At 46.0% G+C, this 23262-nt stretch overlaps 1 protein-coding gene across 2 annotated transcripts in view; it reads left to right on the top strand.

Annotated features, from left to right (window-relative positions):
* The window catches only part of LOC124118239 (E3 ubiquitin-protein ligase UBR4-like), a 162616-nt gene that overhangs the window by 97075 nt on the left and 42279 nt on the right, over nt 1–23262 (top strand). For both annotated transcript variants that reach the window (XM_048389192.1, XM_048389193.1), the window contains 19 exons: nt 1392–1570; nt 2729–2867; nt 3525–3650; nt 4713–4841; nt 6167–6324; nt 6539–6650; nt 7379–7561; nt 8504–8588; nt 9599–9723; nt 10438–10564; nt 11769–12033; nt 13505–13646; nt 15496–15577; nt 16380–16553; nt 19053–19174; nt 20664–20817; nt 21375–21418; nt 22132–22215; nt 22739–22826. In XM_048389192.1, coding sequence (XP_048245149.1) covers nt 1392–1570; nt 2729–2867; nt 3525–3650; nt 4713–4841; nt 6167–6324; nt 6539–6650; nt 7379–7561; nt 8504–8588; nt 9599–9723; nt 10438–10564; nt 11769–12033; nt 13505–13646; nt 15496–15577; nt 16380–16553; nt 19053–19174; nt 20664–20817; nt 21375–21418; nt 22132–22215; nt 22739–22826 — 2518 coding nt within the window. The remainder of the gene's footprint in view (nt 1–1391; nt 1571–2728; nt 2868–3524; nt 3651–4712; nt 4842–6166; nt 6325–6538; nt 6651–7378; nt 7562–8503; nt 8589–9598; nt 9724–10437; nt 10565–11768; nt 12034–13504; nt 13647–15495; nt 15578–16379; nt 16554–19052; nt 19175–20663; nt 20818–21374; nt 21419–22131; nt 22216–22738; nt 22827–23262) is intronic.

The raw sequence follows: 23262 nt of genomic DNA, 5'->3' as shown, positions 1-23262 counted from the left end.
AGGTTGTTACTGGCGTTCTGACTCGGTTTTTGCCAATCATTACCTCAAACAGGTCGCTGATGCCGTCGTGGAGAGTGTGCACCGTCTTGGCCCGCGGATCGCGGCGCAAGCAGGCACCTAAGGGGTGTGCCCAGCGCAATTCCGAACTCCTCAGGCGTCTGACCTTGCACGGTGGTCAATCTGGGTCGACTCAAATGTTCCCACTGCCGTGGGTACAGGAGTTGGGGTCCCGCAAACCAGCGCACTCACACCACAGGTGAGGGCGGCTTTTTGTGTGCTTTGTCCTTATTTGTATTTTGACAATTATGTCTTTAATTGTCTGTCGTGTATCCCAACCTTGTGATGCATGCTTACAAATACTGGAATTAGGTCACGCGCCTAATGCATACTTTAAGTAGGCTTGCTCTGGGGTATACGGTCTGAATGAAATTAATTTCCCTCTTTTCGACTGTTTAACCTGATCTAAGATTTAGCTCACACGGATACTGTGTTCTCATCCGCTGCGGCGATGAAATACCTATCCAGTGGGGCCGTTTGGAGTCACCAATCGTTTTGGCAATGACGATTGAGCCTTACGGTATGCGCTTGACAGTGCTTTGGTATTCCTATAGGGTAACGCCTAGCTAGGTGCATGCGCATCGAGTGCTTCCGCCTTGGTGTTTACTTCCGCTGGTCGGAAGGAACGCTAGCAGTCAGGATTCGGGTTGTAGGTGCTCCCCACCGCCTACTGTGGTAGTCAGCCTCGGTATAACAGTGGTAACGTATTACTTAATGTAATTTGTAGAATTTTCCTATTCGGAATATTCTATAAGTAATACGTTACCACTGGGCTGCTGCCCGCCCGTCCGTCCCCCGAGCACTTGCTCTCGCAAGAGACAAGAGTGAAGGGTGTCACATGGCAGCTAGGTGGCTACGCACGTGCTGCATGAGGTAATTGAGATCTCTGTGGTAGATTTCGCTATAGCAGCAGTTGTGGGAGACAACAGCCTCGGTATAACAGTGGTAACGTATTACTTATAGAATATTCCGAATAGGAAAATTCTACAAGTTTTTTATTTTTTATCTACTTTTTGGACTAGGACCATGACATGGACAACACATAGCATGCATTGTCCAAGTAGCTACAGCGTGCTGGAATTGTAGCTTCATTAGTGATGGCATGTATTTTACTCAGCTGTCAGCCTAAGCTGGACCTTCAGCATCCATCCAGCATAGTAGATTTACTCTTGACATTTGGGTTGTCATAAGCTATGAAAACTAGACCGAAACAATTTTACTTGTGGCTACTGTTGCTGACTAGTATAGCCATTATAGTCCTAAAGGTTGGGGAGAACAGAACTGTCAAGCTCTGGTTGTTTTTGTTGGACTGTACACAATGTTTTCTTGTTCAGGTGGAGTTCCCAATTCCTATCGTGGCCTGCAACCTGATGATTGAGTATGCTGACTTCTTTGACAACCTACAAGCAACAGCAGAGACTCTTCAGTGCCCTCGCTGTAGCGCGTCTGTCCCAGCGAACCCCGGGGTGTGCGGGAACTGTGGGGAGAATGTGTTTCAGTGTCACAAGTGCAGGTACGTCTCGTGAGGAGTCCGTTCAATACGACCATCTGTCCCAGGCAACCCCGGGAGTGTGTATATATCTAGAAGTATCCTCTTTCGTAGGGGGCCGCGATTCGCCGTGGGGAGTTGTGTCAGCACCATGCCTGTGCTTGTGGGTTTCACCGATGTGGTAAACGTCTGAGACCTGCATCACTTCGGGCTTTCCTCCCACATTAAGCTGACACGCCCAATATAACTGGAATACTGTTAAAAGCGGTGTTAAACCCAACTCACTGTGTTCGTAGATGTGAATCCCACATTCACCCTAGTTATCATCCTTGATTTGTCAGCACCAGAATCGTTGCTTTCACTCAAGTAGTTGACCACTCTCCTACCCAGAGTTCCCAGGGGCCAGCCTAGTGCTTCTGCCACAGGCCAGGGCCATGTGACAACGTCTTGTCTTGTCCAGATTCAATTATTTATAGGCCGCTGTCTGGAATATTGCGGCGTTAAACAACAAACAAACAAAACCAATCTTTCCCCTGACTGCCTGTAGGGTGGGAGTGAGGGTTCTTGCCCAGAGAGCGGAAGGTATCTGGTTTGATGCCCCGACCACTTCAAACAAGAAGATGTTAAAAGACAGGACTTGTTGTTTCCTTGCCTGGCACTCGCCATTAAGGGGACAATACAAAGGACTGGTCACCTTAGAGTCCAAGTGGGGTATCCATGTTAAACCGGCATGGTATCTCACTGATCTCACAATAAAGCCAGGAGAAGTTCATAATAGTAAAAGCAGCCCCACACACCTGCATGCACATCATTACATAAGGGGGGCAAGGGTGGCCCAGTCGCCTAAGGCGCCGCGATTCGCTGTGCAGAGTTGCCTCCCCTGGGCACGCCAGAAACCTATGATTGTGGGTTCGAATCCCGGTTTGCCCCAATTATGTTTTTAGGTTTGTCAGCACTATACCCGTGCTCGTGGGTTTCACCGAAGTGGTAAACGTCTGAGACCTGCATCACTTCCAGCTTTCCTCCCACATTAAACTGACACGCCGTGATATGACTTGAATACTGTTAAAAGCGGCGTTAAACCCAACTCACTCATTACATAAGTTGAACCTGGTATCTTGATACCTCCTTTCACCTCGCCTTACCTCGCCTCGCCTCACCTCGCCCTCTCTTTCTGTTCAGAGCTATTAACTATGATGAAAAGGATCCCTTCCTGTGCAATGCCTGTGGTTTCTGCAAGTATGCAAAGTTCGAGTTTACTCTCACTGCCAAACCTTGCTGTGCGGTGGACCCCATCGAGAGTGAAGACGACCGCAAGAAGGTGAGTTTGTTTGTGTACACAATTGAATAAAGACACCATCCTTCTATGTAAGGACAAATAACCATGCGTTTATTCCAGTTTGACAGATCATTTGAAGATAGATAATGGGTTTCAATAATCTCTATCCTCGGGGCATGGGAGTATTTACCTGGATTTATCTATTTTAAGTCCAAGGGAATATAACCAACCACTGACACTCTGAACTTTTGAGTGTATTACTTCATAAGTTTTCAAAGTTTTTTGAGTCTTCAGGTAGCCTAGTGGTTAAAGCGTTCGCTCGTCACGCCGTAGACCCGGGTTCGATTCCCGACATAGGTACAATGTGTGAAGCCCATTTCTGGTGTCCCCCGCCGTGATATTGCTTGAATATTGCTAAAAGCGGCGTAAAACCATACTCACTCACTCAAAGTTCAAGACCTTGGCATGAGTTGTTGCTCATGCTATCAACCACTGGTTTGCCTGGCCATAACTCAATTATTTACGAAATTTGGTGAACTACATCTTACACTCATTATTATGTGATGATGGTTAAATTGAAAGCTATAAAGATGCATATAGAATACATATATGGAGTTACTAGGTCAAAACATCTGACACGAAGATAGATGTAAATTGTTGTGAACTCTGTAGACATCAGTCTTTCTTATTTGTTCCCAGGCTATCAGCACCATCAACAGCTTGTTGGAGAAAGCTGACAAGATCTACAAGAACCTACAGTCTCATCGGCCTCTGCTGGAGAACCTCCTCATCCAGGTGACGGAACACAACACTGACAGGATCGGGGTAAGGCCACAACACCATGTCCAGTATTATCTGTCAGGGTAGAAAGACCCAAGTGTAATAACTTTCCTATGTTTGCAGTTTGACTTTAGTGCATTAGTGATTCTCAGTTGATATTGTTTAGATGAAGCTATAGGATCTTATTGCTTCATTGTTGAGAACAAAACAATATGCTGTCATCCATTGTTCACATATTGTTCCCATATTGTTCACAAATTGATAGCAACTATGTCGTAAGAGGTGACTAACAGGATCGAGTGGTCAGGCTCGCTGACTTGGTTGATGCATGTTATCGTATCTCTATTGCGTAGATCGATGCTCATGATGTCAATCACTGGATTGTCTGGTCCAGACTCAATTATTTACAGATCTCAGTCATAAAGCTGGAATATTGATGAGTCTGGCGTGAAACAACAAACTTACAAACAAAGAAACAAACAAATTGATACGTTATGTCATCTGAACAATGGGATGACTTTATTGAAGTTTCTCTGTATGGTTGACTTTTCAAACATTATTCTTCAAATCAGATATCAGTAATAAGTAGAATAAAGTAGTAGAAAGTTAAAATTGGGGAGTACCCTCACGAATAAATGTTGTAAGTGTCCTTGTTTGTTATTCTCCAATTGATGCACAGGTTCATTGTAATAGACTTTGCCCAGTTCATATTCTTGCTGGGGCGGTCGGGTAGCCTAGTGGTTAAAGCGTTCGCTCGTCACGCCGAAGACCCGGGTTCGATTCCCGACATGGGTACAATGTGTGAAGCCCATTTCTGGTGTCCCCCGCCATGATATTGCTGCAATATTGCTAAAAGTGGCGTAAAACCATACTCGCTCACTCACTCACTCATATTTTGTATCCATGTTACCAATGATGCTGTTCAAGTTGAAGACATATTTCTGATTGTGATGGGCCTGGTTTAGCCTCATGGTTAGACCATTGGCTCATCACACTGAAGACACAGGTACCATTTCCCATGTGGGCCACCCGAGTGTTCCCCCACCTTGATACTGATGAAATATTGCTGCAGGCTGCGTAAAATATCACTCACTCTGATTGTGACAGGAGGTTCCCACCGCGGGCAGTGGAGGTGGAGTTCCGGCCAGCAGTGTCAACAAGGCCATCCAGATGCTGGCTCAGAAGTACTGTGTGGAGTGCAAGACCTCCTTTGATGAACTAAGCAAGATAATTCAGGTGACAGTTGTTAATTGGTGTTTAGTATTACAAAGCTTCAATGCCAGATAACATCGTAATTCCTTAAGTTTTCCATGTGACCAAATCTACTTTTCAGGTGTTTATAGTTTAAATAAAGAAATAACAGTTCTATTTGTCATACTTTTACTCTGCAAGACATGGACTTTTTTTAATGAGGTGTGGATGGTAAAGCATTGTCTGACCCTGACCTATGAATTCAGCTTTGAGTACACTGTTGTTGTATTACCCTGACCCCTGAGTACAGTTGTATGACACTGACCCCTGAGTACACTGTTGTTTGACCCTGACCCCTGAGTACAGTTGTTGTATGACCCTGAACCCTGAGTACACTGTTGTTGTATGACCCTGACCCCTGAGTACACTGTTGTTGTATGACCCTGACCCCTGAGTACACTGTTGTTGTATGACCCTGACCCCTGAGTACACTGTTGTTGTATGACCCTGACCCCTGAGTACACTGATGTTGTATGACCCTGACCACGAATACAGTTGTTGTATGACCCTGACCCCTGAATACACTGTTGTTGTATGACCCTGACCCCTGAGTACAGTAGTTGTATGACCCTGACCCCTGAGTTCACTGTTGTTTGACCCTGACCCCTGAGTACAGTTGTATGACCCTGACCCCTGAGTACACTGTTGTTGTATGACCCTGACCCCTGAGTACAGTAGTTGTATGACCCTGACCCCTGAGTACACTGTTGTTGTATGACCCTGACCCCTGAGTACAGTTGTATGACCCTGACCCCTGAGTTCACTGTTGTTGTATGACCCTGACCCCTGAGTACACTGTTGTTGTATGACCCTGACCCCTGAGTACACTGTTGTTGTATGACCCTGACCCCTGAGTACACTGTTGTTGTATGACACTGACCCCTGAGTACACTGTTGTTGTATGACCCTGACCCCGAGTACAGTTGTATGACCCTGACCCCTGAGTACACTGTTGTTGTATGACCCTGACCCCTGAGTACACTGTTGTTGTATGACCCTGACCCCGAGTACAGTTGTATGACCCTGACCCCTGAGTTCACTGTTGTTGTATGACCCTGACCCCTGAGTACACTGTTGTATGACCCTGACCCCTGATTACACTGTTGTTGTATGACCTGACCCCTGAGTACACTGTTGTTGTATGACCCTGACCCCTGAGTACACTGTTGTTGTATGACCCTGACCCCTGAGTACACTGTTGTTGTATGACCCTGACCCCTGAGTACAGTAGTTGTATGACCCTGACCCCTGAGTACAGTTGTTGTATGACCCTGACCCCTGAGTACACTGTTGTTGTATGTCCATGACAGAAAGTACTGGCATGTCGGCGGGAGCTGGTGGAGTACGACAGACAGCAGAGAGAGGCTGTGGCCGTCAAGGGGCAGGAGATGTTCTTCGGGAGACAGGACTCCAAGGCCAAGGAAGTGGAATCGTGTGCCGCTGCCACGCCCCGCAGGGAGAAGGAGAGGTGAGATACATTACTATATGAGAGTTCCCATCGATACTGTTTTTAATACAACAACAATTCAAAAGCTGTCATTAGTCAATAATAATGCGACTAAGAATGCTGAAAGTTTAGTGAGCTTATGTCATGGACCATCTTGGAACAGTGACATATTCTTAGAGACAAACGTTTCAGATAGCATTGTCTTATTTTCTAATGTATGATTTGTCTCTCTCAGCCTGCGTCCAACCAATTGCTACGGCTGTGCCAGCTCGGCAGTAGAGCACTGCATCACTTTGTTGAGAGCCCTTGTCACCAACAGCAATATGCGCCAGATCCTCTGTAGCCAGGTAAGTCAGATGATGTGATAGTGGCCCAGTGCTTAGTTTTCGCAAGTTGAGGATTCGGCGTTGATCCCCAGTATGAGAATGTCCCAGGTTTGATTCACCAAACAAGTGCAATGTATGAAGATAATCTTGGAGTCTCCTGATATTGTATGGCTGGAATATTGCTAAATGCTCACTCAAATAATTTTGAGTCTACCAGCTCGAACCAACCATTGTACATCCTTTTTAGTAGATTTTAATCCTTACATGTGAGCTGTCATCAGCTAAGCTTAATGCCAAACTTAAAGACATTTTACAAGACAAAGTATTCAAATTACCGTATTTGATGTAATAAGCGCCCAGGCCGCTCTCAAAATTAGAAATAAGGGGCTCTTATTAGAATATTATTTTTGTGGAAAAAACAGAGTTGAAAGATAGATTTCGTGGTTTGTGCTGACAGCCTGAAATGTTTATATATGACAGATATATGTTTCCAGAATTAAATTGCCCATAATTAAGGGTGCATATAACACACGAGTGCATATTTTACGCGAGTAAATAAGTCTTGTGTACATTGATCAATCGGAAGGGGTGCTAATTGAGATTGTTCACTAGCCAATATATTAGCAAATATCGCCGTGGGCGCTTATTACCTCGAATACGGTAAATATAAAAGGCCTGGAAAATCCATACACTCGCTCTCATTCCATCTCTGAATGTATATGATGAGACTTTTAATGTTGTCTCCCCAGGGCATGATCCAGCAACTGATTGACTACAACCTGCGCCATGGCACCCTGCCTGTACGCAACGAGGTGCGCTCACTGCTGTGTCTACTGACCAAGGACAACCGCCGCGGCACGGAGGAGATGAACAACCTCATCATGACCAGGATCACTGCTGCCATCAAGGGACATCAGTCCAACCCTGATCTGGTAGGTCTCATACTTACTCAGTGTTAGACATTAACTGGTGTCCTGGACCGACCTGGGGGATTGCTCCTGTAGTATTTGACAAGCATCCTATGTACTTGCCTTCAAACACTGCTTACACATATAACAGTCAGCGTAGCTGCCATCAAGGAGTATCAGTCGAACCCTCCCATCTAGTTTGTCTCAAACTTAGACTGATGTGGGCTCAAGGTAGAACAACTCTTATTGCTGTTTATCACATTGGTTCCATTTTCTTTTTACAGTCATAAAATATATTGAATGATAAAAGCAGCGATAGAAACTAACAGTTTTAGCCCACTAGTCCTTCTAAGAGAACATATAGCAAAACCCTAAAAGGGGCAATTTTCTACTAGTCCTTAGGATACCTTCACTATTGGGCAATTTGGCAAGTGCCAATTTCTAACACTGTAAAAGACTTCTATAACCACCATCCCCTAACCCTGAAAGTAACGATCCCAAGGATATGAGTGTGTTCATATAGCACAGGGGGAAGCAATAACTAAACACAAAAATATTACAGGCAGTTTCCCTTGATAACACTGAATCACCTGACACCATTGTGAGAAAGAATGACATCCTGTGTATGACATCATGTGTATGTGATGACATCCAGGGTATGTCATGTGGGCAGGTCCTTGGGGTAGCCTAGTGGTTAAAACATTCGCTCTTGACACCAAAGACCTGGGTTTCATTCCCCACATTGGTACAATGTGTTAATCCCATTTCTGGTGTCCCCCCGCTGTGATATTGCTGGAATATTGGAGTGGAGTAAAACCGGAACATTCACTCACTCATCCTGTGGCAATCTCTGCCACGAAGTAGACAATCAACTTCAGGTTGGATATAGGCCTCAGATCTGAGTCTAACCTAGTCTGTAAATATATGACACTACAGATGCTTGACAGGATGTTTGTGTTGTTGCAGGGTTCGTCAGTGCGGCATGAGATCCTGCTACTTGCCAGCTCCCTCAACCAGGACGACACCTGCTGGGAACAGAGAGTGCGATGTGGTCAGTCTCCAGTCAGAGTAACCTGGGTTCATTATATCAATCTCTGGTCCAGACAAGCCAGGGATTGATAGTATGAACATCCCATGTTGTCAGGGTACACTGAAACACAATCAACGACGTGTGCACAACGTTATGGTTTAAACAACAACCATTGAACCAATCTGACCGTACAGGTTTCCGTTGTACAAAACAATCTTAGCGCTACGACTGTCGTAAATCTATGTTTAGTTACCATCAACTTAGCGCTAAGATTGCTTTGTGCAACAATGCCCTGGAAAGTTTAACTTTAGAACTGAATTGTAGTAACCTACATCTCTAAACAAAATTAGCATGGGTTGAGTGATTACACATTCATATGGCTGAATATTCCTTACTGAAGCTTAAAACAATATTCACTCACTCACTTGGATGGTATTGCTCCATCTTAAACCTGTCAGTGAATGTTGTTAAGAAAGCACTATGGTGAATTGTGTATGTCTACTATTACTGTCTGGTCCAGACTCGATTATTTACAGACCGCCATCATATAGCTGGAATATTGCTGAGTGCGGCGTTAAACAACAAACCAACCAACCAACTACTATTACTTAGCATAATCGTGTGGTCAGGTTCACCGACTTGGTTGATGCATGTCATCGTATCCCAATTGCGTAGATCGATGCTTATGATATCAATCACTGGATTGTCTGGTCCAGATGCAATTATTTAAGGACCGCCATCATAAAGCTGGAATATTGCTGAGTGTGGTGTTAAACAACAAACAAACAAATAAACAAACAAGCTTGATTCATAAGCACCATACCCTGCTTGTTAGTTTGACTAAAATGGTAAACATTCAAATCCAGCATCACTTTGTGCTTCCCTCCCACATAAGGCATCCATGCTGTGATGTGGCATTAAGCACAACTCACTAACTCCCTCCCTCCCTCCCTCCCTCACTCACTCACTCACCCACCATCCAACACACTCACTCACTCACTCACTCACTCATTCTCTGACTCTTCATGCAGTGATGCGACTGTTCCTAATGGGGATGCACATCAAGAGCCCGGTCATCATGGAGAGCATCACACTGCCCTGTCTCCGCATCCTGCAGAGTCTCGTCAGAAATGATGGCGTCATCTTCAAGAAAAGGGTGAGTGTTTGGTTTCAGTGGTCATGGTCTTTTTACCAACATGCTCAAGGCAAGACTTATAAAACTGGTGTACAGATTCCCCTGCCCAATAGGTTGTGAAAGAAATAATCTAAAAAGCACCAGCTGTTATTTTTCTTCTGCCGAGTGCAAAGTTAGAAATAAAGATTGTGCGTGCAATAGATTAATCTACAAGACGGCTTAATTTTGACCCTGTAGGGAGCTTAAGATGAGTGGCAGGTGAGTTCCTATTTGAGGAAGCTCATTAGAAATCGGGGCGGTCGGGTAGCCCAGTGGTTAAAGCATTCGCTGGTCACGCCGAAGACCGATGATCGATCCCGATACGGGTACAATGTGTAGAGCCCATTTCTGGTGACCCCGCCAAGATATTGCTGGAATATTTCTAAAATCCGTGTAAAACCATGCTCACTCATTAAAAACCTCTAGAAATCACAGGGGGTGAAAAGCTGTCCTTCAAACTACAAAATACCAATATATTTGCTCACAAAAAGAAGCATTACCATTTGAGTCTGCTCAATTGAGTACATAACAGACAACTTTTAAGAAATTTCTCTACTCACTGGTTTGAAAGTTTCCATGATGCAGCTTGACTAAAAATATAATGAAAGCCAAAAACATTTGAAATACCTAATGAGGATGATTACATGCAAGCAAAAATGCAGTGTTGGGAAAGTCCTTAATGTTGATGCATTACAGGAGGGCTGTGAGGCTGGGATGAGTGAGTACCTGTTGCCGGCCAAGTTCCACATGGATGTGAAGCAGTGGCTGGCTGGAGACCCACGCTACTCCTACTGTCAGTGGAGGAAGAGACTGCCCAGGAGAGGTGAGTGCCACTCACGAGAACCCAGTTTTACCAGTTTGAATCCCGGTTCGCCTCGATTATGTTTCTAGGGTTGTCAGCACCATACCCGTGCTTGTGGGTTTCACCGAAGTGGTAAACATCTGAGACCTGCATCACTTTTGGCTTTCCTCCCACATTAAGCTGACATGCAGCGATATAAGTGGAATACTGTTAAAAGCGTCGTTAAACCCAACTCACTCACTCACCTTATTGGCTGTAACTTTGCATGATAGAGTTGGTGGTGATAGAGTGACTTCAAATATGGCTTCAAAGAACTCCCAATGTACAAACGTTATTGTTGTGCAGTGAACACAAAACCTTGTCAGCAGACAGCCTTAATAGGATTGCAGAGTGAGACCCATGAAGGTCCGGGTAGAGAATAGGCCTTCAGCAACCCATGATTGCCATAAGAGGCAACTATGCTTGTCGTAAAAGGCGACTAACGGGATCAAGTGGTCAGCCTCGCTGACTTGGTTGATTCATGTCATCGTATCCCAATTGCCTAGATCGATGCTCATGATGTCAATCACTGGATTGACCAAGATGGCAGGGTTCCAGACCCCCCCTTTTGAAAATCAAATGTAGTGTGTTGTAGGCAGTATAATTGACTGAGAGAGGATTTTGATATTTTGGACCCCTCCCTTTTAAAAATGCTGGATCCTCTCTTATTGTAGCTACTACACTTTCAAACAGTTATTAAACATATATCTTAATTATTGCTGTGTGAAATGTTTCTTTGTGGCTCTTCCGGAATCTTTTGGGAGGGGGGGGGGGAGAGAGAGACAGATGGCAAGTCGTCTAACTTTTTATCATCCTGGTAATGCTGGGGGATATAGTCACCTGGTCTGTCTGTCTGTCCGTATTTCATTGCCAGAGCATAACTTGAAATCTGTGAAAGATATTTTATCCAAACTTGATACATGAATTAACCAGGGGCTGAAGTGGTGCCTTTTGCTCTTGTGGTGGGGGAGGAATTGTCATCGTTTGATCATTCGGAGATCGGATGGTCTGACTTGATGACTTGGTTGATGCATGCCATCGCGTTGAAATTGTGTAGTTCGATGCTCATGTCAGTCACTGGTTTGTCCAGTCCAGATTCAGTTATTTTAGACCACTTTCATACAGCTGGAATATTGGTGACAGTAACTATAACAAGCAGACAGTAACTATAACAATTACTGTTTAGCGGTTACCGAGGAGTCAGAGACAAAGAAAGAGGAGGAGAAGAAAGAGGTCCGGGCCCGCTACCTGATGGAGAAGTACGGGATGAGGTGGCAGCAGAAGATGTGGAAAACCCCGGCCATCACACTGAAGCTGACTCAGAACACCTGGTTGCAGCAGGCCATGTTCTCCCCATCTTCCCGCTCCGCCCGACAGACTGCCTGCAGCATCATCGAGGCCATCGCTCAGGTGCCCAGCCGGAGGAAGGAGGTCATGGACATGATCACAGGGTGAGGACCATTAACTGACCGATGTAGGGGGGTAGGGTAGTGGAGTGGAGTGGAGTGGTGCTGTCCACAGGGTGAGGACCACTAGCTGACCAGTGTGGGGGGTAGGGTAGTGTAGTGGGGTGGAGTGGTGCTGTTCACAGGGTGAGGACCATTCACTGACCAGTGTGGGGGGGTAGGGTAGTGGAGTGGTGCTGTTCACAGGGTGAGGACCATTCACTAACCAGTGTGGGGGGTAGGGTAGTGGAGTGGTGCTGTTCACAGGGTGAGGACCATTCACTGACTAGTGTGGGGGGTAGGGTAGTGGAGTGGTGCTGTTCACAGGGTGAGGACCATTCACTGACCAGTGTGGGGGGGTAGGGTAGTGGAGTGGTGCTGTTCACAGGGTGAGGACCATTCACTAACCAGTGTGGGGGGTAGTGTAGTGGAGTGGTGCCTTTCACAGGGTGAGGACCATTCACTAACCAGTGTGGGGGGGTAGGGTAGTGGAGTGGTGCTGTCCACAGGGTGAGGACCATTCACTGACTAGTGTGGGGGGGTAGGGTAGTGGAGTGGTGCCTTTCACAGGGTGAGGACCATTCACTAACCAGTGTGGGGGGGTAGGGTAGTGGAGTGGTGCTGTCCACAGGGTGAGGACCATTCACTGACTAGTGTGGGGGGGTAGGGTAGTGGAGTGGTGCTGTCCACAGGGTGAGGACCATTCACTAACCAGTGTGGGGGGTAGGGTAGTGGAGTGGTGCCTTTCACAGGGTGAGGACCATTCACTAACCAGTGTGGGGGGGTAGGGTAGTGGAGTGGTGCCTTTCACAGGGTGAGGACCATTCACTGACCAGTGTGGGGGGTAGGGTAGTGGAGTGGTGCTGTCCACAGGGTGAGGACCATTCACTGACCAGTGTGGGGGGTAGGGTAGTGGAGTGGTGCTGTCCACAGGGTGAGGACCATTCACTGACCAGGGTGGGTGGGTGGGTGGGTGGAGTGGTGCCTTTCACAGGGTGAGGACCATTTACCCATTAGCTGAATGGTGAAGGAGGGTAGGGTAGTGGAGTGGTGCTGTTCACAGGGTGAGGACCACTAGCTGACCAGTGAGGGGGGTAGGGTAGTGTAGTGGAGTGGAGTGGTGGTGTTCACAGGGTGAGGACCATTAACTGACCAGTGTCTGGAGAAGCATAGTGCTTGATTGCAGGTTAAGGATGCTCCACAATTTACTGACCAATGTCGGGGGTGGAATGTCAAGTGGGTAGTGCATGAACACAGGTTGAGGAAGCTTGACCATTTCCTGACCAATGTAGAGGGGTAGCCTGTTACAGGGTCAGGTCACTTGACAATCTAATATATGTGTGTAAAGGAACATGATTTTATGCCCCTGAAAGCATCTGTCTCCAGCATCCTCAGGATCAGAATTAAGCACACACATCATGATATGACTGACCATCTACAACAGCATGAATCCAATCCCACTTGCTGTTGTGTTCAGGTGCCTGGACGAGGTGGGCAGGAGCGGGGAGTGTGCTAGTGACTTCCTGTGCATGTACAAGAGACTCATCATCCCTGATTACTGGAAGTTCTACCTGGCCATTAAGGGGGTGCTGCTGCACCTGGGAGACCTCATCACAAAGGTAGGCATGATAATGGGGGAGGATTTTGTGTGGGTGTGGTTGTGTGTGCGGTTATGACAATTTGGTTTCTGGAAGTATATATACTACCCATCAAAAGTTTAGACTCACTGAAACCACTCACTATATCTCGTAAGAAAATCGTATTTGTGAAAGCTACCGATAAAAAATAACAAAATCATTCATTTAGGTCTTCATATCCTTGTTCACAAGGACGTGTGCATTGATGATTAGTGAACCAGAATGCCGTATTGGCTAGTACCATACAAAAGTGAAATTGCAAAATTTAATAACGGGTATGACCACCCCTGGCTCTAACACAGACATTGCATCGACGTTGCATACCACGAAAGAACAGTTCAATCTGCCGCTGGGGAATGTTTGCCCCTCCTCAAACAATGCATTGCGAAGTTGGCGAAGGTTAGCAGGGGGAGGAACTCTGGCATAAACACGCCGTCCCAGCAGATCCCAAACATGCTCAGTGGGGTTCATATTGGGCGATAATGCTCGCTAATCCATTCGATCCACCCCATTTTGTTGTAAACAAGCTGACACGATGCGAGCTCAGTGAGGCCTGGCATTATCATCTTTGAAAACCGCGTGACCTGGCATGGCCCTTAAGAATGGAAGCACAATAGGAATGATGATCTTTTCCCTGTATCTCTGGCCAGTCAGATTTCCATCCTGTACCAGTAAATCAGTTCTTCCAGTCAGGGTGATACCTCCCCAGACGATAACGGATCCACCTCCAAATCGATCATGCTCCACAACAGCAACGTCAGCATACCGCTCTCCCTGACGTCTGTAGACTGGGATCCGACCATCGTTGAAATGCAGATGGAACCTTGATTCGTCGGAGAAGAGTACCCTTGCCCATCTGCGGGGACCCCAGCGTAAATGTCCATTTGCCCAATTCAGCCTGTTCTGACGGTGGCGTGGTGTAAGAGGGGGTCTTACAGCTGGACGACGTGCCCGCAGTCCGTAGTGACGTAATCGGCGGCGTATTGTTGATACAGATACACGTCGTCCTGTAGCTTGTTGGAAAGCATTATTGGCTGCTGTGGCTGTAATGTGTCTGCCCCTGAGAAACAGCAAAAAGACGCATCGGTCATCTTGCTGTGATGTTACCCTTGACCTACCCGACCTGGGTCGATCCTGGACGGAGTTGGTCTGTTGAAAGCGTACCCAGAGGTTGGAAACTGCCTATTGGGATACGCCAAGACGTCTGGCAACAAACCGTTGTGATCTGCCATCTTGTAGCAGTGCCAAGGCTTGATGTCGTTGCTCAATACGGAGACTTCTCCCTCTACCCATGCTTGCATCAAAGAAGAATTTCTCCACTAACTCAGAAGAGCCAACTGCAATCCTTATAAAGATGAATTGCATGAGTATCCCGCGTCAAATTGCTGCTAAAACACGTGCATTATCGTGCATGTGAACACCTGCGTTTTGGTGCGAATTTTGTTTAAAAATGTGCGACATTTCACAGAGTTTTATCAATTAATGAACGAAAAACTCTCATCTTTTCACCGATACAGATTTGGTTTTACGCCACAACAGTTCATGTGCTAACAGTACCTGTAAAAAGTTTAGAATATTTGGCATTATCTGATTTGAAACAGTTGAGTATAGTGAGTGGCTACATTTACACTGGTGAGTCTAAACTTTTGATGGGTAGTATATTAATAAAAATGTTTCGGAAGAGAACATTTTGCAGAGTATACGCTTACTCATTCATCATGTGAATGAAGGAGTAAACATATCCTCCAAAACATTGTGTTCATCCATAAATTTTCTTCAGTATGTGTATCACATCTAAATGCTTTGCAAACATATAACGATGTTGTTTCAGGAAGTAGAGCATCTGGAATACCTTGAGGAGACAACTCTCAGTTCGGACCTGGCACAAGGCTTTGCTCTCAAGTCCCTTACAGGTAGGTTCACAACCATTGAGCTTCTTTAATTCTTCCAAAATAGTCATCAAATGTAGTCAAGGAGTTGAGAGGTATCAACCCAAAATAAGGTTCAAGGTACCTAAGTTTGGGACCCGTGAAGATTCCGGAGTAGAATAGGTCTTCAGCAACCCATACTTGCCGTAAAAGGCGACTATGCTTGTTGTAAAAGGCGACTAACGGGATCGGATGGTCAGGCTTGCTGACTTGGTTGATACATGTCATCAATCGCAATTGCGTTTATTGATGCTCATGATATCAATCACTGGATTGTCTGGTCCAGACTCGATTATTTTTCAGACCGCCATCATATAGCTAGAATATTGCTGAGTGCGGCGTTTAACGACAAACCAACCAACAACCATCCTAAGTTTGGTAGAGAGTTGTAAATGCCTAATATTAAAGAAATCACAAATGAGATCTCTCAATATGAACTCTGTTTGAATGTATATCATCCAGTATACTTGTCCTTTGGAGACTTGACATCCATGTAAGTGCTGAACCCTTCTGGTTGACTCGAATTGAAAAGCTTGGTCCATATGTATTCTTCTTTGTTCATTTTTGGTTGTCGATTCTCAGATTACTCAAAGTATTTATACCTGTCCCTTCAACAATGACACAGCGGTGTTGGACTGTATCTCTAACACCTGAGTCAAGTGATGTGATAAGACGAGATAGGTTTGTGTTTGTGTGTATGGTGCACTGTTGGGTTCACATGCAGTAAGACAGCCATCATTCGTATGTGGCAGATGGAAGATATTTTAAGTGTGTTCTCCTCCCCCAGAGCTGCTGTCCATGTTTGTGGAGCAGGAGATGCTGAAGCAGCACTACAAGAACCGTCTGGTGGGCTACATCCTCAACGGCTACCTGTCGCTGCGGAAGCTGGTCGTGCAGCGCACCAAGCTCATTGACGAGACCCAGGAGAAGCTGCTGGAGCTGTTGGAGGAACTCACGACAGGTAAAATAGAGCCCTGGCTTACCTCTCACACGCATGACACTGACTCACCTCACGCACAACACAGGCTCACCTCACACACACAACACTGGCTCACCACACACACAACACTTGCTCACCTCATACACAACACTGGCTCACCTCACACACACAACACTGGCTCACCACACACACAACACTGGCTCACCTCACACACACAACACTGGCTCACCTCACACACACAACACTTGCTCACCTCACACACACAACACTTGCTCACCTCACACACAACACTGGCTCACCTCACACAACACTTGCTCACCTCACACACAACACTGGCTCACCTCACACACACAACACTTGCTCACCTCACACACAACACTGGCTCACCACACACACAACACTTGCTCACCTCACACACAACACTGGCTCACCTCACACACACAACACTGGCTCACCACACACACAACACTGGCTCACCTCACACTCAACACTGGCTCACCACACACACAATACTGGCTCACCACACACACAACACTTGCTCACCTCACACACAACACTGGCTCACCTCACACATACAACACTGGCTCACCTCACACACAACACTGGCTCACCACACACACAATACTGGCTCACCTCACACACACAACACTGGCTCACCTCACACACACAACACTGACTCACCTCACACACACAACACTGGCTCACCTCACACACACAACACTGGCTTACCTCTCACATACACGACACTGACTCACCTCACGCACAACACTGACTCACCTCACACACAAAACTGGCTCACCTCTCACACACAATACTTGCTTACCTCACACAACACAGCCTCAGCTCACACACAACACTGCCATAGCTCACACACAACACTGCCTCAGCTCACACAACACTGCCTCAGCTCACAAAACACAGCCTCAGCTCACACACAACACTGCCACACAACACTGCCTCAGGTCACACAACAAAGCCTCAGCTCACACAACACAGCCTCAGCTCACACAACACTGCCTCAGCTCACACAACACTGCCTCAGCCCACACAACACTGCCTCAGCTCACACACAACACTGCCATAGCTCACACAACACTGCCTCAGCTCACACAACACTGCCACACAGCACTGCCTCAGCTCACACAACACTTCCTCAGCTCACACAACACTGCCTCAGCTCACACAACACTGCCTCAGCTCACACACACCACTGCCTCAGCTCACACAACACAGCCTCAGCTCACACGCAACACTGCCTTAGCTCACACACAACATTGCCTCAGCTCACACGCAACACTGCCTCAGCTCAAACACAACACTGCCATAGCTCACACAACACTGCCTCAGCTCACACAACACTGCCACACAACACTGCCTCAGCTCACACAACACTGCCTCAGGTCACACAACACAGCCTCAGCTCACACGCAACACTGCCTCAGCTTTCACACAACACTGCCTCAGCTCACACAACACAGCCTCAGCTCACACAACACTGCCTCAGCTCACACGCAACACTGCCTCAGCTCACACAACACAGCCTCAGCTCACACAACACTGCCTCAGCTCACAGGCAACACTGCCTCAGCTCACACAACACTGCCTCAGCTCACACAACACTACCTCAGCTCACACAACACTGCCACACAATACTTCCTCAGCTCACACACCACTGCCTCAGCTCACACAACACAGCCTCAGCTCACAAAACACAGCCTCAGCTCATACACAACACAGCCTCAGCTCACGCAACACTGCCTCAGCTCACACACAACCCTGCCTCAGCTCACACAACACTGCCTCAGCTCACACGCAACACTGCCTCAGCACACACGCAACACTGCCTCAGCTCACACAACACTGCCTCAGCTCACACAACACAGCCTCAGCTCACACACCACTGCCTCAGCTCACACAACACTGCCTCAGCTCACACGCAACACTGCCTCAGCTCACACGCAACACTGCCTCAGCTCACACGCAACACTGCCTCAGCTCACACAACACTGCCTCAGCTCACACACAACACTGCCTCAGCTCACACGCAACACTGCCTCAGCTCACACACAACACTGCCTCAGCTCACACAACACTGCCTCAGCTCACACAACACAGCCTCAGCTCACACACCACTGCCTCAGCTCACACAACACTGACTCAGCTCACACAACACTGCCTCAGCTCACACACATCACTGCCTCACTACAAGTACCCCAGAAGACTCACTCACTACTGAAAATAATGTTTCCTTTAGTGAGATCTTTATCCTCAACTCACAGGGACTAGATAGATCCACATATACACACAACTAGGACTCTTTCCTCCTTCTTGTTATTCATGCAATCTTGGGGGGCTGAGTGTTCCAGTTGCCACCATACTGCAACACACAGGGAATAGATAGATCCATATATACACACAACTAGGACTCTTTCCTCCTTCTTGTTATTCATGCAATCTTGGGGGGCTGAGTGTTCCAGTTGCCACCATATTATTATGATATTTATTCCCAATCTGTTGCAGGCACTGACAGTGAGACTAAAGAGTTTATGGCTGTGTGTGTGCAGACAGTGAAGAAGTACCCTCTCAAAGACAACCGATCACCTGTCTTCATCTTTGAGAGACTCTGTAGCATCATCTACCCGGTAGGTTCACAGACAGACAGGCAAGGAAGTGGGGACAATCCTATGAATCAAACACCTGCCCGTGGCCCTGTTCCACAGTCATCTTAGTGCTAAGACAATGGAGTATTTGGGTACCTGGGTGTTATAGCTACTCATCTTCCCAAGGCAAGGGAGTTACCCGACTATATAAGTCCAGTTTCCACCCTTGCCTAACTAGGCTGAGTTATGTTTTGGCTCAATAACAAGTCTTTGCATAGTCCAATCAAAATCACGTAATGAAATCAACATCCTGTTGGTAAACTGCTCTACAGATTTTGGTCACTTGCAGGATTTGCAAAGCATGTGTGACCGTCAACTGGTTGTCGATAGATATTTTCCAAATCGTTAGTCAAGGTGCTCAAGTAATTTGATGCCCTTCGCAAGGTAAGACCCATTTTTTAACATTATAGATCTTGATTATCGATCAGATTGTCTTGACTGGGCGCTACCATCTTGTTTGAAGCAAATGCAAGTAATATGATAGGAGGAATATCATTGGTCAATAAGAGGGACATATTACTCGTAATACCCACTGATGGGGCTATGATCGAGCCTCAAAATTCCGACCTAGTTCGGCAAGGATGGAAACTGGACTTTTCCCTTTCCGTGGGAAGATGATGACTACTATCTGTAGTTTCTATTAAGGTACTGGAGACATTCTGGGACATTGTGTTTCATTTTTTCACTCTTTTGAACTATATAAGTATTTCACTTCATGTGTCATGTAAAATATCGTGACCTTCCATATCATTGCACCCCTAATCTGTCCATCATAAATCGGGGAGGTCGGGTAGCCTAGTGGTTAAAGCATTCACTCGTCACGCCGAAGCCCCGGGTTCGATTCCAAACATGGGTACAATGTGTGAAGCCCATTTCTGGTGTCCCCTGCCGTGATATTGCTGGAATATTGCTAAAAGCGGCGTAAAACCATACTCACTCACCCACTCACTCTATCATAAATCTTTTTTAAGGTACAGGTGTCTTGGAAGTTCAATTATCATATCTTTATGTTAATGTTTTGGGGTTACAACAGTCCTAGTGTATGAAAATGTGTGAGGTCGCATTGTAGAAATGGGTCCCTTGACCTCAGACTTCTGACTCTCCAGGGGTAGTATACGGAGTAAAAGAAATAAAGGAACAGATGTGAAAGGAATCATTTGTCTGAAACAGCATTCTGTATGTGTTTGCTCATACAGTGATCCCTCGCTACAACGCTACCTTCGGGGTCCAGATAATTGATGAGCGTTATAGATGATCAGCAGTTTAACGAAGGTCAAGTCGTAGGTGGTAGATGACCAACAAAACAGTATACATGCTCTGCCTACCTAACACGATCTACGTTGCACGTTTCAGAGTTTCAAAAAAAGATTAGAATAGAAGTTATTTATGATTCATAGTGTAAAAGAATATTTATCGAGTATTAATATGCGCTTTAAAAAAAAACACATCATACTTTAATTATGATGACCAGGAGGAGAATGATGTTGCGGAGTTCTTCATGATTCTGGAGAAAGACCCTCAACAAGAGGACTTCCTGCAGGGGAGGATGCTGGGTAACCCATACAGTTCCAACGAGCCAGGAATGGGGCCACTCATGAGAGACATCAAGAACAAAATCTGCCAAGGTGAGATACAGGGGACAGGGTACTAGAGAATAGCTCATGGGTGTGATTGGTATTGTAAATATGGAACCTTGCACAGAAATGAGTGCAGTGTTTGAAAATATGGAGGTCCTGGGTTTCATTGAGGTTGGGGACGGTCGGGTAGCCTAGTGGTTAAAGCGTTCGCTCGTCACGCCGAAGACCCAGGTTCGAATCCCGACATGGGTACAATGTGTGAAGCCCATTTCTGGTGTCCCCCGCCGTGATATTGCTGGAATATTGCTAAAAGTGGCGTATATACATATTATTATATACATTATTCATTGAGGTTGTTTTTATCGTATTTGAATCTAGGGACCCCCTGGATCTTGAATTTGTAACGTTAGGACAATGTCAATGAGCCATGACTTTTGTGCTAAATTTTGAACATTGGATTGAATTTCGATTCTTCAGTGTAGTTTAGATAAGAGAACTTATTTGCAGTTTGGTCATGGCATTACTATGGTTTTTTATTAGATTTATCAATGTTTGGATTATGATGGAGAATCTTTTATTTATGTGAATTGTTTGGGTTGTTGCAGACTGTGAGCTGGTTGCTCTGTTAGAGGATGACACAGGGATGGAGGTGAGTGCTGATGACGACTACTATATCTGGGGCGGTCGGGTAGCCTAGTGGTTAAAGCGTTCGCTTGTCACGCCGAAGACCAGGGCTTGATTCTGCACATGGGTACAATGTGTGAAGCCCATTTCTAGAGTTCCCCGCCGTGATATTGCTGGAATATTGCTAAAAGTGATGTAAAACCCCACTCACTCACTCACTCACTACTATATCTACAACATGTGTGTCTCCATTCCTGTATGCTGTTAACATTCTTGGTCATATAAAGTGATTTGGTTGATTTTATTGCATGAGTAGTTGCTCATGCTATCAACCACTGGTTTACTGATACCAGTTGTGTGGGTTTCACCAAAGTGGTAAACAGCTAAGAGCTGCATCACCTTGGGTTTTTGTCACATTACTCAATACCCAAACTCACTCACTCACCCACCTAACCCCACTCACTCACTCACTCACCCAACCCCACACACGCACTCACTCATTCACCCAACCCCACTCACTCATTCACTCACTCACGCAACCCCACTCACACACTCACTCACTCACTCACTCACTCTCTCTCTCTCTCCCTGGCTGATCATGTTCACAGGTTATGGGTTACTGGACCCACAAATATTCACTTCAGTCTCATCTCAAGACCACATCTCTGTATTCCATGTAAATGTTGATTGGGTGGTCACAATATTGGTGTTCATCTAATACCCAATGTTGTGTTGCAGCTGCTGGTGAACAAGAAGATCATCAGCCTGGATCTGCCTGTGAAGGAGGTGTACAAGAAGATCTGGCTGCCTGAACATGGGGAGGTGGGTACCTGTCAGAGACATCACAACGGAGAAACAAGATAAGCTTGACTAGAATAGCCTTGGTTTGGACTATATCAACCAACCAACCTGTGTGAACACTTGTTTTCTCGACCTGTGAAGGTCCGGGGTAAAATAGGTCTTCAGCAACCCATGCTTGTCGTATGAGGCAACTAACGGGATCGGGTGGTCAGGCTCGCTGACTTGGTTGATGCATGTCATCGTATCCCAATTACGTGGATCGATGCTCATGATGTCAATCACTGGATTGTCTGGTCCAGACTTGATTATTTACAGACCGTCATATAGCTGTAATATTGCTGAGTGTGGCTTTAAACAACAACAAACAAACTTATTTTCTGTTTATTGGTGTGTTTTGGTTATACAGCATGGATGATAAATTCACATAGACTGCAAGGGGTTCTACGATCAAGGATGTTTACTGTCTATATCTATGCCTTTGACTTAGTAAGGATGTATGTCCAGGCTGTGGTCTGTGTCTGACCATCTGATTGTCTGTGTGCAGGGGGAGCCGATGCCAATCATCTACAGAATGAGGGGGCTTCTCGGCGACGCCACTGAGGACATGGTCAACTCCTTCGACAACAGCTCAGGTGGGTACAACTAGGGTCACTTGTATATCCTCAGTCAGGGCTTGTCATTTGTATATCCACTGTCAGGGCTTGTAACTTGTATAATAACAGTCAGTGCTTGTCACTTGTATATCACTAGTCAGGGATTGTCACTTGTATATCACTAGTCAGGGCTTGTCACTTGTATATAAATAGTCAAGTCAAGGCTTGTTACTTGTATATAAATAGTCAGGGCTTGTAACTTGTATAACAGTCAGGGCTTGTCACTTGTATATCAATAGTCAGGGCTTGTCACTTGTGTATCAATAGTCAAGGATTGTAACTTGTATATAAATAGTCAGGGCTCGTCACTTGTATATCAATAGTCAGGGCTGTCACTTGTATATCAATAGTCAGGGCTGTCACTTGTATATCAATAGTCAGAGCTTGTCACTTGTGTATCAATAGTCAGGGCTTG

This window comes from Haliotis rufescens, unplaced genomic scaffold, assembly GCF_023055435.1.
Source record: "Haliotis rufescens isolate VD_foot unplaced genomic scaffold, xgHalRufe1.0.p SCAF_8, whole genome shotgun sequence".
Lineage (NCBI taxonomy): Eukaryota > Metazoa > Mollusca > Gastropoda > Lepetellida > Haliotidae > Haliotis > Haliotis rufescens.
The sequence above is the reverse complement of the archived record's forward strand: the minus strand, read 5'-3'. Positions and strand labels throughout refer to the sequence as shown.